At 40.9% G+C, this 18,396-nt stretch overlaps 1 protein-coding gene across 1 annotated transcript in view; it reads left to right on the top strand.

The window, feature by feature from the left end:
* Nucleotides 1–18,396, top strand: part of CUBN (cubilin) — a 145,653-nt gene that overhangs the window by 45,036 nt on the left and 82,221 nt on the right. Inside the window, exon 28 of the mRNA XM_042044038.1 lies at nucleotides 11,643–11,802. Coding sequence (XP_041899972.1) covers nucleotides 11,643–11,802 — 160 coding nt within the window. The remainder of the gene's footprint in view (nucleotides 1–11,642; nucleotides 11,803–18,396) is intronic.

The following is an 18,396-nucleotide window of genomic DNA, read 5'->3' as shown; positions in this document are numbered from 1 at the left end:
CCTGGTTTGTTCTTGCGAGGAGGCTGAAAAGGAAACATTGGAGCCAAGCAGAGAGGCCAGTGCTCATCTCAAGATGCCTAAGGCCTTGACCCTTGAAAAGCAGGAGCCCTGCACACAGTAGCCAGCCTGTGAGGAGCAAGAAACTTGCCAGAAGACACTATTCTAGACATAAGTCAGGGGTGGAGGAATTGTGCCAGAGGCAAGGACCTGATCCAAAGCACTTAAAAGAACAGAAATAAAACATATTGGAGAGAGTGAGGAGACAGGAGCACTCTTTGCTTAACAGTTTTTCAGTGCTTTCAATCAAAGAAAATACAGACTGAAAGAGGTACAAAAAAGAAAATACAAGGGGAAAATAGAGTCGTGGAAGTGTGTTAAGGAGGCTTTTATTTGCATTTCGTGTAACATTACTTACAAATCTTTCTCCAAATGCCATTAAGAAATACCAGTTGGAAAAGATGTTCTCATTTGGTTGTTGCATGCTGTACAAATATGTGCCATAGTGTAAAAAGAGAACAAGGCTGAACCAGCCAGGGAATTGAATAGTGTTTGCTCCCACCCTGCATCTTGCGAAAGGGGAACATATTGGCAAGGCTGGGAGTGTGCTGTGGTGTAGGGGAAAGGGGGAATCATCTGGGCCAAGTATATAGCTCACTTTCTAAGCAGATTTCAGATATTTGGGACTTTTCTGTTTGAAATCCATGTGGAGTCTGACACCGCTGCAAATTGGAAAAGATGGATCATTAAAAGAAACCTCATAGTCATTCAGCTAAAATAAACTACTTTTCTGTCACGTTAGTTTTGAGATTCCTTCATTGCAGCGAGGTCTAAAAGGGGCAGATCTGATGCTTTTGCTGAGTATAATAGAGACATAAACCTGTTCACTGTAGTCTAAGTAGGTGATGCAGGGACCATACACCAGAGTCCCTCACTGTTTTCTTGAAGGAAATGGGAAGCTGCTGGTCAGACACTTTCCATGTAGAGCTGTGCTCATAAACCAGAGTGGCCACTGGTGCTGATCAAGTGCTCTTTTCCCTGGGAGCTTTTAAGTTTCCGTTCTTCCATCTCCTTTTGCGTTTGTGCAGCAGCTCTTCCACCTCAGGCCCTTACAGCAGACAGCAACACTCTCTTTGTCTTCTTAGATCTGTGGCAGCTCTGACAGTAGCTGCATGCTGCTCTGTGACAGCTGGCAGATGGCAGGCTTGGTGACAATATTTCCTCCTGCTTGCTGGGAGGCTGGGGACAGGAGGGACAAGAGTTAGCTGTTAGGCTGGATTAGGTGATGATCACAGTTGTAGTGGCAGAAGAGTAAGGAAAACTGGTATATGATGCAAAAGGTGAAGACTAAATGTTACAGAGGTATTATTGTAGACACATGGCCTGCCTTAAACCACAGTCAAGAAATGGCAGTTGCAAAAAACGCAAAAGTAGTAGAGCTGCTTTTAAAAGTTAGTGTGAGAAACAGATTTATGGACATGTGGACATATTTTTATAATCTCAAACTAAACCTCTAGTTTTTTTGAAATCTTCCTGAATTATGAAGGGGAATATCATGGTGCTTGGTGGGGTGGGGACAGCTAGACTGAGCAAGCTGTTTTCCTGAGTACTGCTGGACACAATGGTTTTGATCACAGTCTTCATACTGGAAAAGGGTCTGTTCTTCAGCTTTGTGTTTAATTATGACTGACATTCTGACCCAAACCCACATAAGAAGAGCATTTTGCCTCATGACTGATTCAGTCAGATATACACAGTTAATTTGCTATTTGCTCCCTGGCTTAATCTACATATGAGTCAGAAGTTATATATGTAATGTCAAAACCAAAAATTTCTACACACGGGTATTCTTAGTGATTTTCAGTTACCAAAGATATATCATGCCATAACCATTTCACATTAAGGACAGGAAAAATATGGTCATGTCCAGTGAGTACGAGTAAGTACAAGTACAGTGCATGGCTGTCCCAGACTGAAATTCAATCACAGCTGTACAATGAGAAGTCTGCTGTGTATTGTGTAACCTATTTCCTTTTCTCCTTTGATCATGGGATGTTTCTTGTCAGCCAGGCCACCGTTCCACCAGCTGGCTGGTGTTACTCATGGTGAGCAGCATTCTCTCTCTGCAGGGAGCATTGGGTGGCTCCAGCTTGGTCTGGTCTGGGCAGGGCCTGCATCTCCACCACTTTAGCATATACAACTATATACAACCTGTGTCAAGTAGGAAGGAAAAAACTCTGTTCTTCTGAATTTGTGGCAATTCTCTGCCTCTGTGTGTAGGTGCCAGAAACTGAGAAGGGGCAATGTGGGAGGGAGGCAAAACTGCAGTTTTTTATAATGTCAGTGTCTAGCACGAATTTCATATGAGCACTTTCCCAGCAAATGAGCACTGTGCAGTGTTTCATGTCCTGTCAGAGGATGTTGGCTCATTGCAAGTAAGGCTCATAGGATGTGTGACACTTCGGAAGGAGTCTTGCAGAGAAGTTGCAAGAATATGAGATGAATTGCTTCTGATAAAGACATGTACAGAAGTGACAATAAGAAGATACAAGGCATATCAAATAGCAGGTTGTTTACTGGTGATGCTACACCAAGTGTAATTAGACTGGATGGTCTTTAAGTTACATTGTTTGCTATGCCTTGGCTTAATAACCTGACATTAGTCTTTCTAGAGGAGTCATGGGGCTGTAACTGGTGAGATATTGCAGACAATGACATAAAAATGTCATTCTTTACTCTACATTCATCAGATTATTGGCTGAACAAGCGTATATTTAACTCCCTATCCCTAATGATGAATTACCTTCTTATTTGGTATGGCAGAACATAATCTCTGGGGAGGCAAAGTAAGGAGAATGTCATGTCTTTGACCTGAAGATCAGAGTCCTGCAGTAGAACTGAAATATATTCCTTCTTTACATAAGAAAAATATTATTTGAAAACCACTAATCATTCTATCTTTCAGTGACAATCTCCCTCTTTGTTCTTCTGCTCAGAAAGTACTATTGTCCTTTGATGTCCAGTCTATTTAGCATCTGCTTTTATTAAGTACAGGGATGTGGTGGTTTAGAAATGGTATTCTCCACGTTAGTACTTCCACTAAAGCCATGAGCTGCTCCCCTTTCCCTCTCCAATTGAAGGCACATAAGGCAAAGGTCAAGGGTTGAGATAAGAAAATTAACAATAAGAGCAACAATATTAATGACAGAGAGTATAAGAGAAGAAATTATTCATACAGGCAAAAAAACCGCTCAAACTATAATAGACAATACCAGACAGCTCCCCCTGCCAGGTTTTCCAGGCCAGAAGGAGACCCTTCTTGCTGGCCCTGTCCCCTGCCCTGGCAATGAAGTGAGGTAGTACAGAATAACCCATGTGTCCTGGCCATGCCCCCTCTCACCTACTGCAAAAAATTAACCCTGTCCTGGACAGAACCAGGACAAGGGAAGACCTTGCCCAGCCTTTTGCAGGATGCCAGCAGCCTGATAAGCGGATAGCAAAATTTTGTCAGGCAGCATGACAAGCTTTAGAGCTCTCTGTCTGAGTTTCACCCCTTTGGTCTGTGCATCTACTGTCAATGATGAAATTATCATTGGGTTAATGCAAAAGAACATCTTGTGAGAGCAAATAACTGTCTGATAACAAAAAATGCCTTTTTTCTGCTGCAGGCCAGGACAGAGTTCCACTTTGGACTAGAGCACTGCCTTACTTGTTTACTGTCAGTGTATTTAAGCAGTCCAGACCCTTTCAGCAATTAGGCTCAAAGTGATTAAAATACCATTGCATGATTATATGAGGAATATTATCAAATGAATAGAGGAATTAATGTGGCATCTGCTCCTGCGAACTGTTTCATTTCCTTCTGGTGGTAACAGGATATGTCTTTTTTTTCCCCCTTTCTTAAACCACAGTAGCATTCCAGGGATGTGCCATAATATCCTTTTTCTCCATCTGGGAATACTGCATTAGATAATTGTCGCTCGCACTCATCTGGTCATCCTCTTTTTTTATTAGCTTAACACAAAAATATCTTACCCTGTTTCTAGTTTTACTCCCTCTTACAATTAGCAAATATGCTTGAACTTTATTAGGAGATTACCATTATTACATTTTATTTATGAGTGTGTCTTTCTAAAGTGCTGCAGGAATTCTTCAAGCAGAGGGAATGGCTTTTCTTATGGCCATGCATTGATTTACAAAATGTCACTGCTGGAGAAGCAGATGATGTATGAAATATACCCACCCAGGTCCTGCACACAGACATCAAATCATAGCCTGCTGGCCAGGCTGCAGTGGTATCCAGTAACTTATTATCATGCAAGCTGGCAGCACACCAGCACATCCCTGAATTCCTTCAGGGGGTTATGGGCCTCCACTAGAAATCCTTCAGTGTAAGACTGTAAGAATGAAAGTCACAATTCTCCTCAGATTTCTGTGTCAGACTTCACCATTGGTATACAATCAAATCTTAGCCCATGCACCGATTTTCAATGAGAGACCTGAGAGTGTCAGGTCAAAAAGCTGCCCACCCTAAACAAGACTGGCTCAGGGCTCAGATATTTTGTTTTTCTAATTGCCTGCATTGCCAGAATCAAATTATACTTTGGCTTTGCTATTTGCTATTTGAAAGGTTACAAATGCACACAAAACCCTCAACCCCTCGCAACAGCTAAATTTGTAGGGATGTGAGGGTTGCCTGGTGCCTACAGAAACCTCAGATGACAAGAAGCACGAGTGAAGTCAGCACAGACTCCTCTTTTGGACTCAAAATGAGTCAGACGTTTGTGGACTTGCCGTTTTCCATACCCTGCCAGCTCACAGCAATGTGACTTAGCCTGTTCCTTCAGAAACAAGCATGGTACAATGAAATGACTGTGAAATACCACCACATGATGGTAGTGTGCACGCCCCTTGTTGGAGAGAGAATATTTGGGACTCATCTAGCTGCATCTGGATTCTTGTTTCCTTGGTTCTTCTTCTGTATTCCAGATTTTGCTGGAAAGCCTGGCCATTATCTGTGAGACTGTCTGGTTATCACACTCAGCACAGATGTTGCAATAAAAAAATTACATTGTGGCTGGAGAAAATCCATTTAAATCAGTCAAAGCTTTCCCTCATCAAAGGGAAGACCCCAGACAGCACAGCAAAAACCACACTGGATTTTGAAGAAGGTCGTGTGCACCCCCTGCATTGTTCCCATAAGCAAGCCTGAAAGCCTAAGAGGCAGGAATATTTCCCTTTTCTTCTGTCTCCATTTGCTGAGACCAAGCCGCAACTCTCTGTAGTGTCCGTAGATACGCATGATGCAAGTTTTCTCAGATAAGGGGGAACTTCCAGAGCCCTTCCTGCCCTCTCTGGTCCCTTATAGTGTCAGTGTGATGTTCCTTCCACTTACAGTTCAGTTCATCTGGGCTGGCAAAGCACAGGAGGAGTAGCACAGCCCTGGGCTCCAGTCAGCAGCACTGCAAACTGCTCAGACCACCCTGGGCTTTTCAGAGCAGGCATACTGCTCCATCCCCCGATTGCTGTGTCCTTAGGCCCAGCCCTCCCTCTGTAAGGAGCTTTTCCTACAACAACAGCTTTCTGCTGAAGAATAACTTTGGAAACATTGTCCCAAGCGCAAAAGCAGTCCTGTTCCCTCCACGATGAGTGGATTCTCGCTGCAGAGGACCCGCCTCAATTTCTGAGCTTTGAGGAAAGCAGGCACTCTACCAAAATAGCAACAGCCTCGTCACCAGGAACGTGATCCCACTGCCGCAAAGGCATGGATCCCCAGGCACTCCCTTGGTCAGCAGAGACCTTTGGGGACCCATGTGGATTCTGTCCACCACAGCATGCAGATTAGGAGGAGGTACTTTCCCAATACAGCTTTGGAGATTTAGAATGGCATGCTGAACAAATAAGGTTTTAAGTGCAGATCTTGGGATGTACTGACTAGGTGAATGTCTCCTAGGCATTCCTCTCTTTAGCAACAATTATTCCCTACTCCTATATTTAAAACAATTTTAAAATTTAATCCAAAGATACACCCTGCATTTCTTACGTTCTTATAATTCATTCATCACTAATGAAAAATACTGGTTTCGTATAATTTGAAGAAATAAACCTTCCCTAGAAAGACAGGAATGAGCAGATATGACTCTAGTTAAAAATCTTTAAGAAGGAAGTAAGTGGTAATTTAAGAGGGGGGAAACTGTTTTAAAAAATATCATTCCAATAATGTGGACTTCAGCATTGCTTGAAATTTTCAAAGGGCTCTGAGTATTTCAGGATCAGGTTACAAGACAAAACATAGAGTCAGATAAAAGTCTTATTATTAACAAACTAGACATTTATTTATTTCCAAATGCTAGATAAATCCCAGCAAGATTAACTGGTATGCCTACATGTCTAAGTGATGCCTGATGTCAAATTCCATTGTACTGTGGAATAAAATGGTTCATTAGTGAAAATATGTCAGTGTGCAGAGACAAGAAAGTTGCCTGTGATGATCAGAGCAAGGACTTTTATCGCAGTCATCTAGGCCATAAACATATTTAAATAATCATATTAAAATATTAATTAGAATGAGTTCTTTAGGAGGGCCTTTTTTCTAGTGGCAGTTGCAAGCTTTTCTCATCATCCAAGCACAAACATAACCTTGTTTTGTTCTCCTGTTTGTGCAGAAGTGTCAAGGCTCCATGCAGTCAGCCTGTCAAAGTCTTAAGCTGCCTTTGTTTCTGTGAAACAATGTCATTGTGGTGCTCAGCTAGCACACTGGGCCACATCCTGGAGCTTTAATTTGTTTGGTTTTTCCCTCTGGCTGACAGACCTGAGCATTCTTAAGTTTGCACTCTATCCGTCCTGGAAGGAAGTATGTTGCTTGGAAATTAATTATTTTTGTTTGTGTTAATTCTTGTTTTAACCATTAATGGTAATAATCTCTCTTTGGAGTGCATTCTGTTGCTTGGATGAGGATTATATTGTCTGGTTTTTGCTTCTTTTTGTTTTCTGGTAATATATTTGTTGCAATGCCATGAAAATTTCCTTTCCAAAATTTCCCTTCCTTTCATTTCCTTTCAGGAAGAGCTATTCAGAAACCTGTAATCAGTGACTCTGGTGTTTAGATCCAAACAATCCCATATCAGCTTTCCCACTTCTAAGAGGAAAGCGATATTTGCGTGTGTCAGCCTAGAGGCTCTGACCATGGGTGGGACACTCACAGCTTTGTTGGTCTGATCCAAGGCAACGCCTCCTTTCCTGAGTTCTGCAAATACAGCCCAGGACTCTTGCTGCTGGTCCCTGTATAAAGGTTTTCTGACAGTAAACAGTTTGTTTCAAGACTCAGTTGGAGACAATTATTGATATAATTTCTCATTATTATGATGAATTCATGACATCTGATGACAGAATTTTTTACAGTACATTAAAATGCTGGTATTCATAGGATAGATTTTCCCCTCGTATAACACTGAAAGTTTGTTTTTGAAGACTATCACCTCTTGATCAAGCCTATGTGTTATGATGAACCAATGTATACAAGCAGCTTTTTTCCAGAGCTGATTAGGCATGGGCTTTTCCTCTGTAATATTCTTCCTGATGAAAGAAACCCCATGCCTTTTCATAGAAATAAAGTTGTCAAAGAGAAAACTGGTATTTTGCCCTAACACTCCCCCCACCTCCACCCCCCCAGTTTTCTGTCAGAAAAACTGAACAGGTGGAGTCTCACTGCCAATCTGAAAGGCTCACTTTGCAAGACGAAATAAGCTTGACAAGGCGCTTGGCTAGAAAATTGTCCCTACCTCGAGTATGTCCGAATAAATCACATTCAAACTTTATTACCCCACTTTTTCTAGATCTTTATTTCTTCCAAGCAGAGGAAGAAATTTAATTTTCCAGTCAGCTCAGCCCCTGAGCCCCTGCTCCAGTTCTGGCAATGAGCTTTTCTGTGACACAGGTCATGCCCTTTTGCTTTGCTCTTCCAAAGAGAAGTGAACAGCTGTGGCCTCCAGGGCATCATTATTGGTGTTGGTGACATATTTCCAGGCTGAAGAGTCAGAAAAGCCAAAATGTAATGCTGGTGACCATGGTGTCCCCCCCGGGAAAGCTACCCAAGCCAAACCCTTCCTGCAGCTTTTCCTAGTCCTGCTTTCCCAGCCCCATTCTAATGTACAGCAAAAGGTTTTCAGCTGCCACTTCACTGCAGGGCAGTCACACAGCTTGATTCATCCCTTAGAGAGCTGGCACCTCCCCTTTTTACCTTCGTGTCAACTTATGTACTTGCTCCTAGGCAGCCTGGTAAGGAATTTCTTCTAACAGTTATTGAGCCCATGCCTAATAAATAATTCATCTGAACATAGCACAGCCCCACCTGGGCCCAGTGCTGGGGTGCAGGCCAATGAAATGGAGCGTTCTGCTTGCTGCTGGGCAATTGCTTTGGCTAAAAAAGAGAGGCTAAGGATCTGAACGTGTGTTTGCATGTTCTGCCTGTTGAATTGTCTGCCAAAATCATTATGAAGTGCTTGGATTTTCTGGTGGAGGCTAAAAGGTCTGAGCAAATAAATATATTACAAAACCAATATACACACAGAAGGGGAACAGGCACTTTCTTCCCAATGAGGAGCTGGAAGGGAGGCAAATCTCCAGTTACTGGAGTCAATATGGTACAGGACTGACTAATACACTGTCCCAAAATCCAATTGTCTTGCACAATCATAAGGAGTATCTTGCCTCATATAGCCTACAGAAGACCCTTACCTCGATTTGCAGCAGTTTAAGATAACACAGCTGACAAAGCAGGACCTTACACAAGCAACACTATCTCAAGAGATCAGAAGAGAAATTGTGGCTCATGAGAGCTGTGTTCAGCTTCAGTTTCACTTGCCTGTGTTTGTATGAGAGCAAAAGGTGGTTTGAGAAGTTCAAAATGCCCTGTGAAAACACACAGCTGTTCCCTTCATTTAGAAATGAGAGACAGCTCAAAAAAACCAGGCTGTAATTCTAGCAGTCGTGGTTCTGCCTCTCTCAATGAGTTACAGCTGGCCAGGCACTCAAATTCCCTGCGAAATGCTGCTCTGAACTCAAACCCACAGGGTAGCACGGCATGAAGGGATTGCCATAGTAACCATTCTTTGTGTCTAGCAAAACTGATGGACTGTTTTCAGAGGAAATGACATACAAATGTGGCATTCTCTGTCTTAGATAAAAATAATACTCCCTTGATGAATCAAATTGCAGGAGACACATGAAGCTTTTTTGTTGTTGTTTGGATTTGGAAGTTTCTAGGTATGGCTTAGTCCATAGTTCTTTAGAATGGGTTTTCATTTGTAATCACTAGAGCTAATGGCAGATTGTGAATATGTATCTTGACATAGTTTTAGCTACTATTCAGAGTACAGATGCATGATCTCCACATTGATTCATTCTTCACCATTCATATTTTTCTGATGTAAGATTTCTATGGCTTGAAGCCACAGAAATATGAGTAGTATATACTACAGAGTTGTCAAAGGAAATACTATTAAAAAATCTGATTGGATCTGACTTTATTTCATTTTACTGAACTTATGTCTTGAAAGAATGTGTTATTTTCAAACACATCTGATCACTATCAGCAATGTGTCTGCAATTAGAAACTTCTAATCTTTTCTGATTTCACCAAGAGAAATCTTACCAAATAGAGTGATATTTCTCAAGTTGCAATACGCTTACCTTATTTTGAGCCTTTAATTGTATTAGATTCATGGTCACCAGTCATGAAATAGGCCATGGAATATTAGAGCATAGAATTATTCCTGCAATTTGCCCCTAATTTCTGGCAGAACTAACTCCAATTTTTTTTTTTTTTTTAATTAAAAAAACCCAAACATTTAAACTGGACTGTCTGCTAGAGGATTTGAAACCACTTGAGTTGATTTCTTGGACCCAACTATGTTTTAAATGAATTGCAAGATTTCTGAAGATTCTGCAAGACAAGCATCTTAAACAGAAAGGCTGAGGGTTTAATTACTTATTCCCATATGTGAGTCCGCCAGAAAATGTATGCAAAAGTTATTAGCTAGCATGGTTAATCAATATCTGTTGTAATGTCCTACTTCCATAGTATGAGTTACAGAGTACTGAATGTAGCAGAATTCTTAGTGGAATCAAAGATACTTGGAAAAGACATTTGAATAGAGAGCAAAGATAAATAAACCTTTGCTGTCTTTCTAGAGATCATAGATTTTATTCTTTGCATGGAGAGAATTTTATGGTGATGGCTTCAGAACAGAGAAAAGTTTTTGTTGAAATTCTGAAAGGAAGCATGCCAAAAATGCACAATGAGAACGTTCAGACATGGTTTCTGTGCCAGTAATTTGCTGGGTTGTGCTAGGAAGATATGCTTTGTGATTCAGAAGATCAGATGAATTGTCGCAAAGTGATAATAAAGGACCAGGGTTGCTGTTTTTCTAAACTTTAAGAATCATAGTAACCAAGGTAGAAATAATAAAGCAAGTAATACCTTGAAAATAACCAGCAATCTGATATTGTAAATCAAAGGCAATTTAACTAAAATATCTTATTTTTACTAGCTTAGCAAAAATTACATTCCTCACACCTGAAAAATGACACTGAGGCATGGGGTATTTGGTGAGAACACAGAGTATGTTCAGTGTGATTTGCTGGATTTGAAAAAAGTTACAAAACTAGAATTTGAAAGACCATTTAAACCTGTCTGGAGACAACAAATGTAAAGAAGATTAAAAGCTCTAAGCATCTACTATCACCCATCAAAATATGTATTAAGTGTTTTCATTTACCTGTGAGTATATGACTACCTTCAGACATCATTTAAATATTTAAATACAGAAATATTTCCCTAGCATTTTGTTGTTTTGATTGTTTGGTGGATTTAGGGTTTTTTTAAGAGTGGCAATGTTTTAAGTGTGGAATGGAGGATTTCCCATCTGTATTTGGAGAACAGAAAGATTTTCAGGCTGGCTACATCTGACAACACACTGATTGTCAAAATACCAGCACGTAGAGTGTAACAAGGAAATAAAATTCAGAAGCATGGCTCAGTCCAGTTTTCCTCCAAAGCAAGACTCTAGCATGAGATTATGAAACCACAAACAGATATGGAATTCCCTTGTGTTTTTGAAGATTTACTTCTGGTTTTCAGTTTGTCCTCACTAATTTGGGAGGCCATTGTGATGGTTTTCTCCATCAGAAGCCCAGGCAGTCCTCATATCACCTGAGTGCAGTCTTAAAGAGATGAAGATGTAAACAGAGATGTCACCAAGGTGTTTGGAGGCACTGAGCACCTTAGATGCATGGGCAAATCAGACCCATGACGTCCTCTTTTTCTTTCTATTTCAGTTCATTGCCACTTGCCCTTTATCTTCTTCCCCAGCAACCCCCAATACACACCAAAACAGAAACAGCAAACCCTTCCTACTGCACACAGTGTGCAGCCAGGTTTAAAGACATAGTGGCATTTTATTTACTCATTATTTTACCCAAATCTTTCCACAGTCCACAGGCTCATATTGCTGTGCAAGGGTGGCCAGTGGGAGAAGTGTCACTGCTTTCTTTTTCTCAGCCTTTACAAAACATTAAGAACTGGGGAGCTGCTAAATTGGGGAGCTTCTTTTTACTCACTAGCATTTTTTTTTGTTTCATTTCAGCTCTATGATGGGCCTGATGCACAATCCACCCTGATAGGCACTTTCTGTGGACAGTCTCTTCCACTTGCAGGGAGCACTACAGGGGCCAGCCTTCATGTGGAGTTTTACTCTGATGGACTGAATGCTAGAAGTGGGTTCCAGATGCTATGGCATAGTAACGGTAAGTTAGCCAGGTTTCATCTGGGAAAGTAGGTTTCTTTCCCCGTATGGGTAATGGACTCCCAGCTTATGGCATTCTATGTTATCTAAATAGAAATAACCCATTACAGCTCTAAATCCACTGCATTTCCTTTTAATTCTTCACATACTTTCCCAGTGGATGTTTCTGCACATGGACACCATCAAAGATCAGCTGATTGCAGACTGAGAGCTGTCAGTGAAATATGCTTTCATTTCCAGGAGTAGGCACAGGGATGAGGGGCGTATCCAGAATTTCTGTACTGAACAGGAGATAGATGCTCTTATGGGTAACTACGAGTGACTTGGGCTTTCTAATGGGAACATTCAGCCCTCAGTTTTTCCCACTTCTGTAGACTTCTGTTTTCTGTGCAGGCTTCTCTCTAGTTTAATTTAGTGGTACTTGTTTTCTTCAGTAGTGTCCACTTCCAGCTGCCCCCGTCCCATTTCTCTGCGTGAAATAACATTGGCCAGGATGTGCTTTGGGTGTTTGTTCTCTTGTTCTTGAATGTCATGAAAACTGTCACAGGCCTTATTAAACAGGCAAGCATGCACACCAACTATAAACAAATCTCTTAATGATTGTACAGCTGCAAACTATGTTTGCAGTATCTTCCTAAGTAAGGCTACAAATGTAATATTTTTACTCTGCTTATTTAACAAGACTAAATTGTGTGCCATTGTACATCCCATCAAAGGGGTTCCAACCTTGAGAATAATTAAATTGCCCCAGTTGCCCTGTCTGTCTAATCAGCCTGCAGCATTCAGGTTTGACAGCATCGTGAAGCAGCTAAGTGGGCTGCAGAGGCACCCTTGTGGGTTGCTGAGGTGTAAGGCATGCTGCACACGGTTTGAATGGAAGCTCCTTGCACCCACCACGGACAGGTGGAGCTTGCTGGCTCTGCTGGCTGCACAGAGGTGCCTTGCATTCAGCAGGGTGAATGCAGGAGCATTTCTGGGTAGGGGAGGGACACACGCAAGGAGTGGGATGTGTAGCAGGAGCCAGCAGGGGAAGGGCTGCAGCACAAAGGTACCTTCTTGTGCTTTGGGGTGACGTCAGTCTGGAGCTGCACAAAAGAAGAAAAAGTGGAGGCTTTTATGCACAGCCAGATGACATCAGTTCCATACAGTAACCATGGTGCTGGGTTAACTTGCTTTTCTAAAGCTCTGAAAGCTTTCCAGAATCTGCCTGCATGGTAAACACTCTTGTGCTTTCCCTCCTTTTCCACCCCTCTGCAGCCCTTTTTTGCACTGACATTCAGTTCTGTCAGATGGCACTGCCCTTCTGTTAATTCCTGGACACTAAACTCCACCCTAATGCCGCACAGGGCCCAGACTGCTAATGTGGGACTGTCTAAGCAGCAGACCAGGATCTCTGGGATCAGATAGGCCTGGCTCTTAGGGAATGTCATTGCTGGCTCAGAACATCACAGCTGTGACTTCTGACAGCTTGCAACATGAGTGCAAGCTCCTCCAGAGCTGACCACAGTTGTCATATTTTTGTTCCTTACAGAAATTTCCTCTTTTTTTCTCCATTGGTGTCATGCACAAATGCAGCTATTCCTCTTACTCTTGGTGGCTACATTGTCTGTTGCCCTAGAGTGGATAAAATTAGTGGTCAGGGTACTATATTTACCTCTCCCTTCTGAAAATCTTTCAAGTACATTAAAAAAATTCACTGGAAAAAGTCTCCTTGTCTAGGGGAACTAATCAGGAGATGCAGCCTTTGAGTTGGGTATTTCAGAGTGAAGCATTTGGATGTTTCTTCCCTGAGGGAAAATCCCTAGGGAAATCTACACCCAGATCTGGTAACATCTCACCTGACAAGAAAATAACAGAGCTACATGCATTGCTGAGAGAAGAGCTTTTATTTCTGCTCAAGTGACAAATGTGTGCTCTAGAGTTCAAGCTGCTGTGAACTATTTCTCAGGCTGTCCATGTGCTCCTTAACTGGCAGTTGTGAAGCCTCTATGAGATATATATTAAGGACATTCATGTATTTTGATGGTAAAGAGAGCAGCACTTATATTTGCCATGTGCCTAATACAGTTTGCTTCAGACACTCTTCCCAGCAGCTTTTTCACAGTTGTGAGGTGGTCAAAAAAAGACAAAAGCTTACCTCACTGATAGCTGATTTGAGTAGCCCCTCCTGCCACAAATGAAACAAAACTGTTCTGATTTAAAACATTTGCATCTGATCTTTCCAGCTGTTCAGGAAACCCGCTCTAAAAAGTGATTTCTTTGAAAACCTGTAGGCTTTCACAAAGACAGAATTAGTAACTGATCTTAGGAGAATGCTGTTATTTATGCTTAAAAGTGTCCTATGTAATTTTAACTTGGATAGAAAGCTCTAGTGCAGATAAGTAAATTTAAAAACTATTGTGGTTCTGAAATAACATTGTTCATCTAAGGGGCTTTCATTGATGAGGATGGATTTAGAATTGATTTGGCTAAATTGCTAATGTTTTCTTCAGCAGTCAAGGCCTTAAGAGGATTATTTACCAGTGGAAAACTTGAATCTGCAAGGTTCTTATTCTACTTTCACTCTGTTTTAGGAAGCTTAATATAAGCAAATATATATGGGGGCATATATTGGCCCTTTGAGAAAGAACAAACTTGTGGTAACAGTCTGGATATTGCAATGATGCAATGCCAATCAAATTGCTTTCCTTGAAAAAAATTCAGGAGGCCAAGAGGGCAAAGGTCTCTCAGTGCAAAATTACACCAGTGACAACTGTCATATCTGAGAAGACACATAAATATATGTCCCTGGGCCCATCACTTACCTTATTAAGCAATGTGCATGTAGGGGCTCACTGCTTTATATATACATCTGCCTTTCATTGGGAGCTCACTCATTTGTCTGCTTGACTGTCAATAGAGCTTATAAATTTAATTGTCTCTTCTCAGCATTGTCCAAATTTGCACCCACTATTCTGCTTTCCATTTCACATTGTCAGTATATGTGTCAGGTCAAATGTTAAATAGTTTGATAGTTCTTCAGAGAAGCACTACAGAAACAGAGGTTAGATGAAGGTGCAGAAGCCATTCACTGCAAACATTTGTCACGCATCCATTAGGATTGCTGAAGAGAATATCACACTGCAGGTCAGCAAAGGAGCTGAGGTCCACATTTTCTAAGCCTGAATCATATCCCTGTTGTTGATTTCTTGTGTAACCTTTGACAAATTGCCATTTGTTCAGTTTCCAAAAATGACTATTCCTTTTCAGTGTCTTTCTGTCAAATTAAGTCTAAGGATGAACAGGCTCTGATATTAATAAATCAAAAAGCAGAAAAAACCCAAAACAGTATCTCACTTGAATTTTTGCTCTCTTGCATAAACCCTTATCACATAAATTATTCTACTTCAGCCATTGGACAATATTCTATAACCAAACCTACCCAAGAGAGCAAAAGTTTTCAGAATCAAATCCAAATTACACTTCATGCAAGTATTATTGTAGCACAGGAAAATGTTTATAAGTACATGCTCCTTGCAGTTAGAGTCGGTTTACACTTACTGAAATGTTTCACCATGAGTACCACAACTGGAAAACTCTGTATCCTTTCATTTCCCCAACTTTGATTTTACAGGAACAGTGCCAGTTCACTTTAACCCTTATGGGTGGGATTTTTCTAGCATGTGGCTAAAACATACCCATGAATAAATCTGAAAACCCTGCAAATAATAGAGTTTTCCACAGATTACAACATTTCTGTTCAGCTATAATTATTTCTGAGAATTGGGATTCTTCTTTGGTTAATGAACACCATCTGCTAACCAGACAGGCAGTAATATGGAAAGATCTGTAAATCATCCCTTGCACAATCTTCAATGAATACGTAGATTTTGGTCAGAGGAAAGCAAAACCACCAAATATATGTTTCCTAAGTTTTCTGTTTGCTGTCTGATTTCCTAGCAACTAACACCAGAGTAGGTAGTAGTTTTCAGCATTTTTCAAGGGAATTCCAGAACCTTTACACTACTAAAAGAGTATCTTCCCTTTCTTTTTTTTTTTCACTGTTTAACTGCAGGGCTGGAATGTCAAAAATTACTGCAAGGAGGTTGTAACAAACTGGTCATATGCTGTACGCAGTTCAGCTGCAAGAAACTTTTCCACAGTGCAGCTGCTTGCATTTCACAGCACACAACAAGACCATGTATTTCTGTGCTGAGAAAATCTTTTAAAGATGTTTCACTAGGAGCAGAATGGCTTGGTATTATTCACTGTTTTTTCAGTGAGAGCTGAAGTAATGCAGCAACTTATAGGTTCTACTTTTGCATTTTTATTTATCCCTAGAGACCAAATTTTTTTACTTCGTTGCTGTAAACAGCACAAATTCCATTTATTTGAATAGAATCAAACTTTTATTTGATGTTTGCAGACAAATACAAACATTGGGAGAAGGTTTGTATTCGTGTAATTAATTATTCATGTAAGGTTGTAATCAAAGTTTTGTAAGCATTTCAAAAAGTTTATTATTTAAGTTTTCTCATTTGGGTGTTATAATACAGCCACTGAGTTTAAATTTGGAACATTTGTTTTAATCTCATAAGTATTTACGTAAATATGTTTTAAAAATCAACTAGCATCTATACTTTCAGAAAAGCACAACAGAATTGATTCTTACCTCATTCTTATTAAGAGCAGAAACATCCTGCATAGACTTCCTGGCAGCTGGCCAGAGAGTTCAGAGATACTGCTTCTGCTCTGATGTGGAGGTTTCTACTGGCATATGCTGGTCAGTCAAAAGAATTCAGGTGTGAAGTTCACATATTTGCAAAGATCACTGAGTTCTTTTTTCATCTATTAGTCAGTGAATGCTTAGGCATAAACTCAAGTAACTCTGATCTGTTTGCAAACAACTTATAAGAAATGAATCTCAGAGACCTAAGCTTTACCTCCATTTTACTGGTACACTTAAAAAGAATCACTCAAAAAAAAAAAAAAAAAAGCCTTTTCTGGGAACATTTTAGTTGGAAGAAAAGAAATGGGACATTAAAAACAGTTTGACCTTCTTACTCATGTGCTGCCAGAGAATGTTGATTGAGCTCAGAGGAAATATAAACCTCTCTGGAGAGGGAGTGTGTGTAATCTGAATGCTACCTGCAAGGGTTGCATGGAAGAAAGGTCTGTGCCTCAAAGAAGAGCACACAAGCTTTCCACTCCTCTGAGCCATTTTGGGTTTAAATAAAAAACGTCTTTTGTGGCTAGCAGGAAATTCTCAGTTGGAGAAGCTGAGTCATAACTGCCTGTTAAGTTTTAAAATGTTCCCAGCTTTCTTCAGGCTGAGATAAATAGCAATTGGCTTTGTTCTCTCCTGCTGAAACTCCCCTGCTCCCTGTTCCCACCCCCTCAGGGGCCGAGACATGAAGTCTGTTTGTTGAGATATCTTACTGTTTCCCAAGCTGGCGAAGCGGCTTTTCCTCCTGAGGTCTGTCCTTAGTGGCTGTGTAATTCCAGCTGCTGAGGGGAGAGAAAGTCTGCAAATTCCACTGTAAGGCTTCCCCGACGACGACACCTATTTTTCTCCAGTTGTAAAACCTCAACGACCTGGTTTCTTTAGATGAAAAACTGGCCATTTTCTAATGGCACTGGCAAAAAAAAGGGATGGTGCTTTACATAGAAGCTTTCTTCCTCTCCATCCCACTGATGAAATGTTCATGGATATCAAAGTTTCAGGGGCTTAAGATTTACCCGTGCTGGCAGCCTCAGGGAAGGAAGTGCACTGCCTTTTTCTCCATAGGGATTGAAGGCAGGATTGGTTTAAAGTACACTTAAAAGCTTCTTTAGCTCCTAGATTGAGATGCCCAGTAGCGTGACAATGTAGCTTTGTGACTGCAGGGCAAGCCACCTCCAGCTGCATCGTGTGCAGCAGGGTGGGGAAAGGGAGAAGAGCTAACCCTGTGCCAATTCACCTGTGAGTCAACTTCTACCCTGTAAAAGTTTACCTGATTAGTGGGAATTCTTTTGTTTAAAAGGTGTTTTTCTGGTGGATTCTGTGTGATGGACTGAAAGATCAGCGTAAGGTAGCTGGCATGGCCTCACATCTGTATTTAGATGTCTCCTTTTTTAGCTTAAAATAGATTTGCTTCCTTTCAGACCTGCTGCTCTTTCCCCTCATAGATTTGTGTTTTGCAGTCCTAAAACTCCTATAAGAAACTACGAGGAAGCCAAAGTCAGGTTTCCTATGTGAAGCTGAAAGACCACTTGGTAGAAATGATGGTAAATGCTTCTAGGACTTAGCAGCCGCAAGTTTGACATGAAAGGTGTTAAGGAAAATATTTGCACTTAATTGAAGATCTTGATCTGCAGCTTCCTGAAAAAAAAAGTTGTAAAGCAGAGCAACAGCCAGACACCTTGTTCAAATTGCAAATTATTCTCAGATTTAATAGAGATTTCATGAGTTTTACACATCTGCGTGGATATGTTGAGCAGATCAAAGGGGTAGTTTATTTGGTTTATGTTATAAAATATCTCCTATAAATAAAGGCTCTAATACAGATGCTATTTATCACTTGTGACATACCACAGTATATGCCTCCGGGAATTTAGAGCTCGTGGTTTGTTAGAT

Source organism: Corvus kubaryi, unplaced genomic scaffold (assembly GCF_017639235.1).
Source record: "Corvus kubaryi isolate FWS band 111438036 unplaced genomic scaffold, C.kubaryi_AGA036_p1.0 37398, whole genome shotgun sequence".
Lineage (NCBI taxonomy): Eukaryota > Metazoa > Chordata > Aves > Passeriformes > Corvidae > Corvus > Corvus kubaryi.
This window is presented reverse-complemented; position numbering and strand designations above follow the sequence as displayed.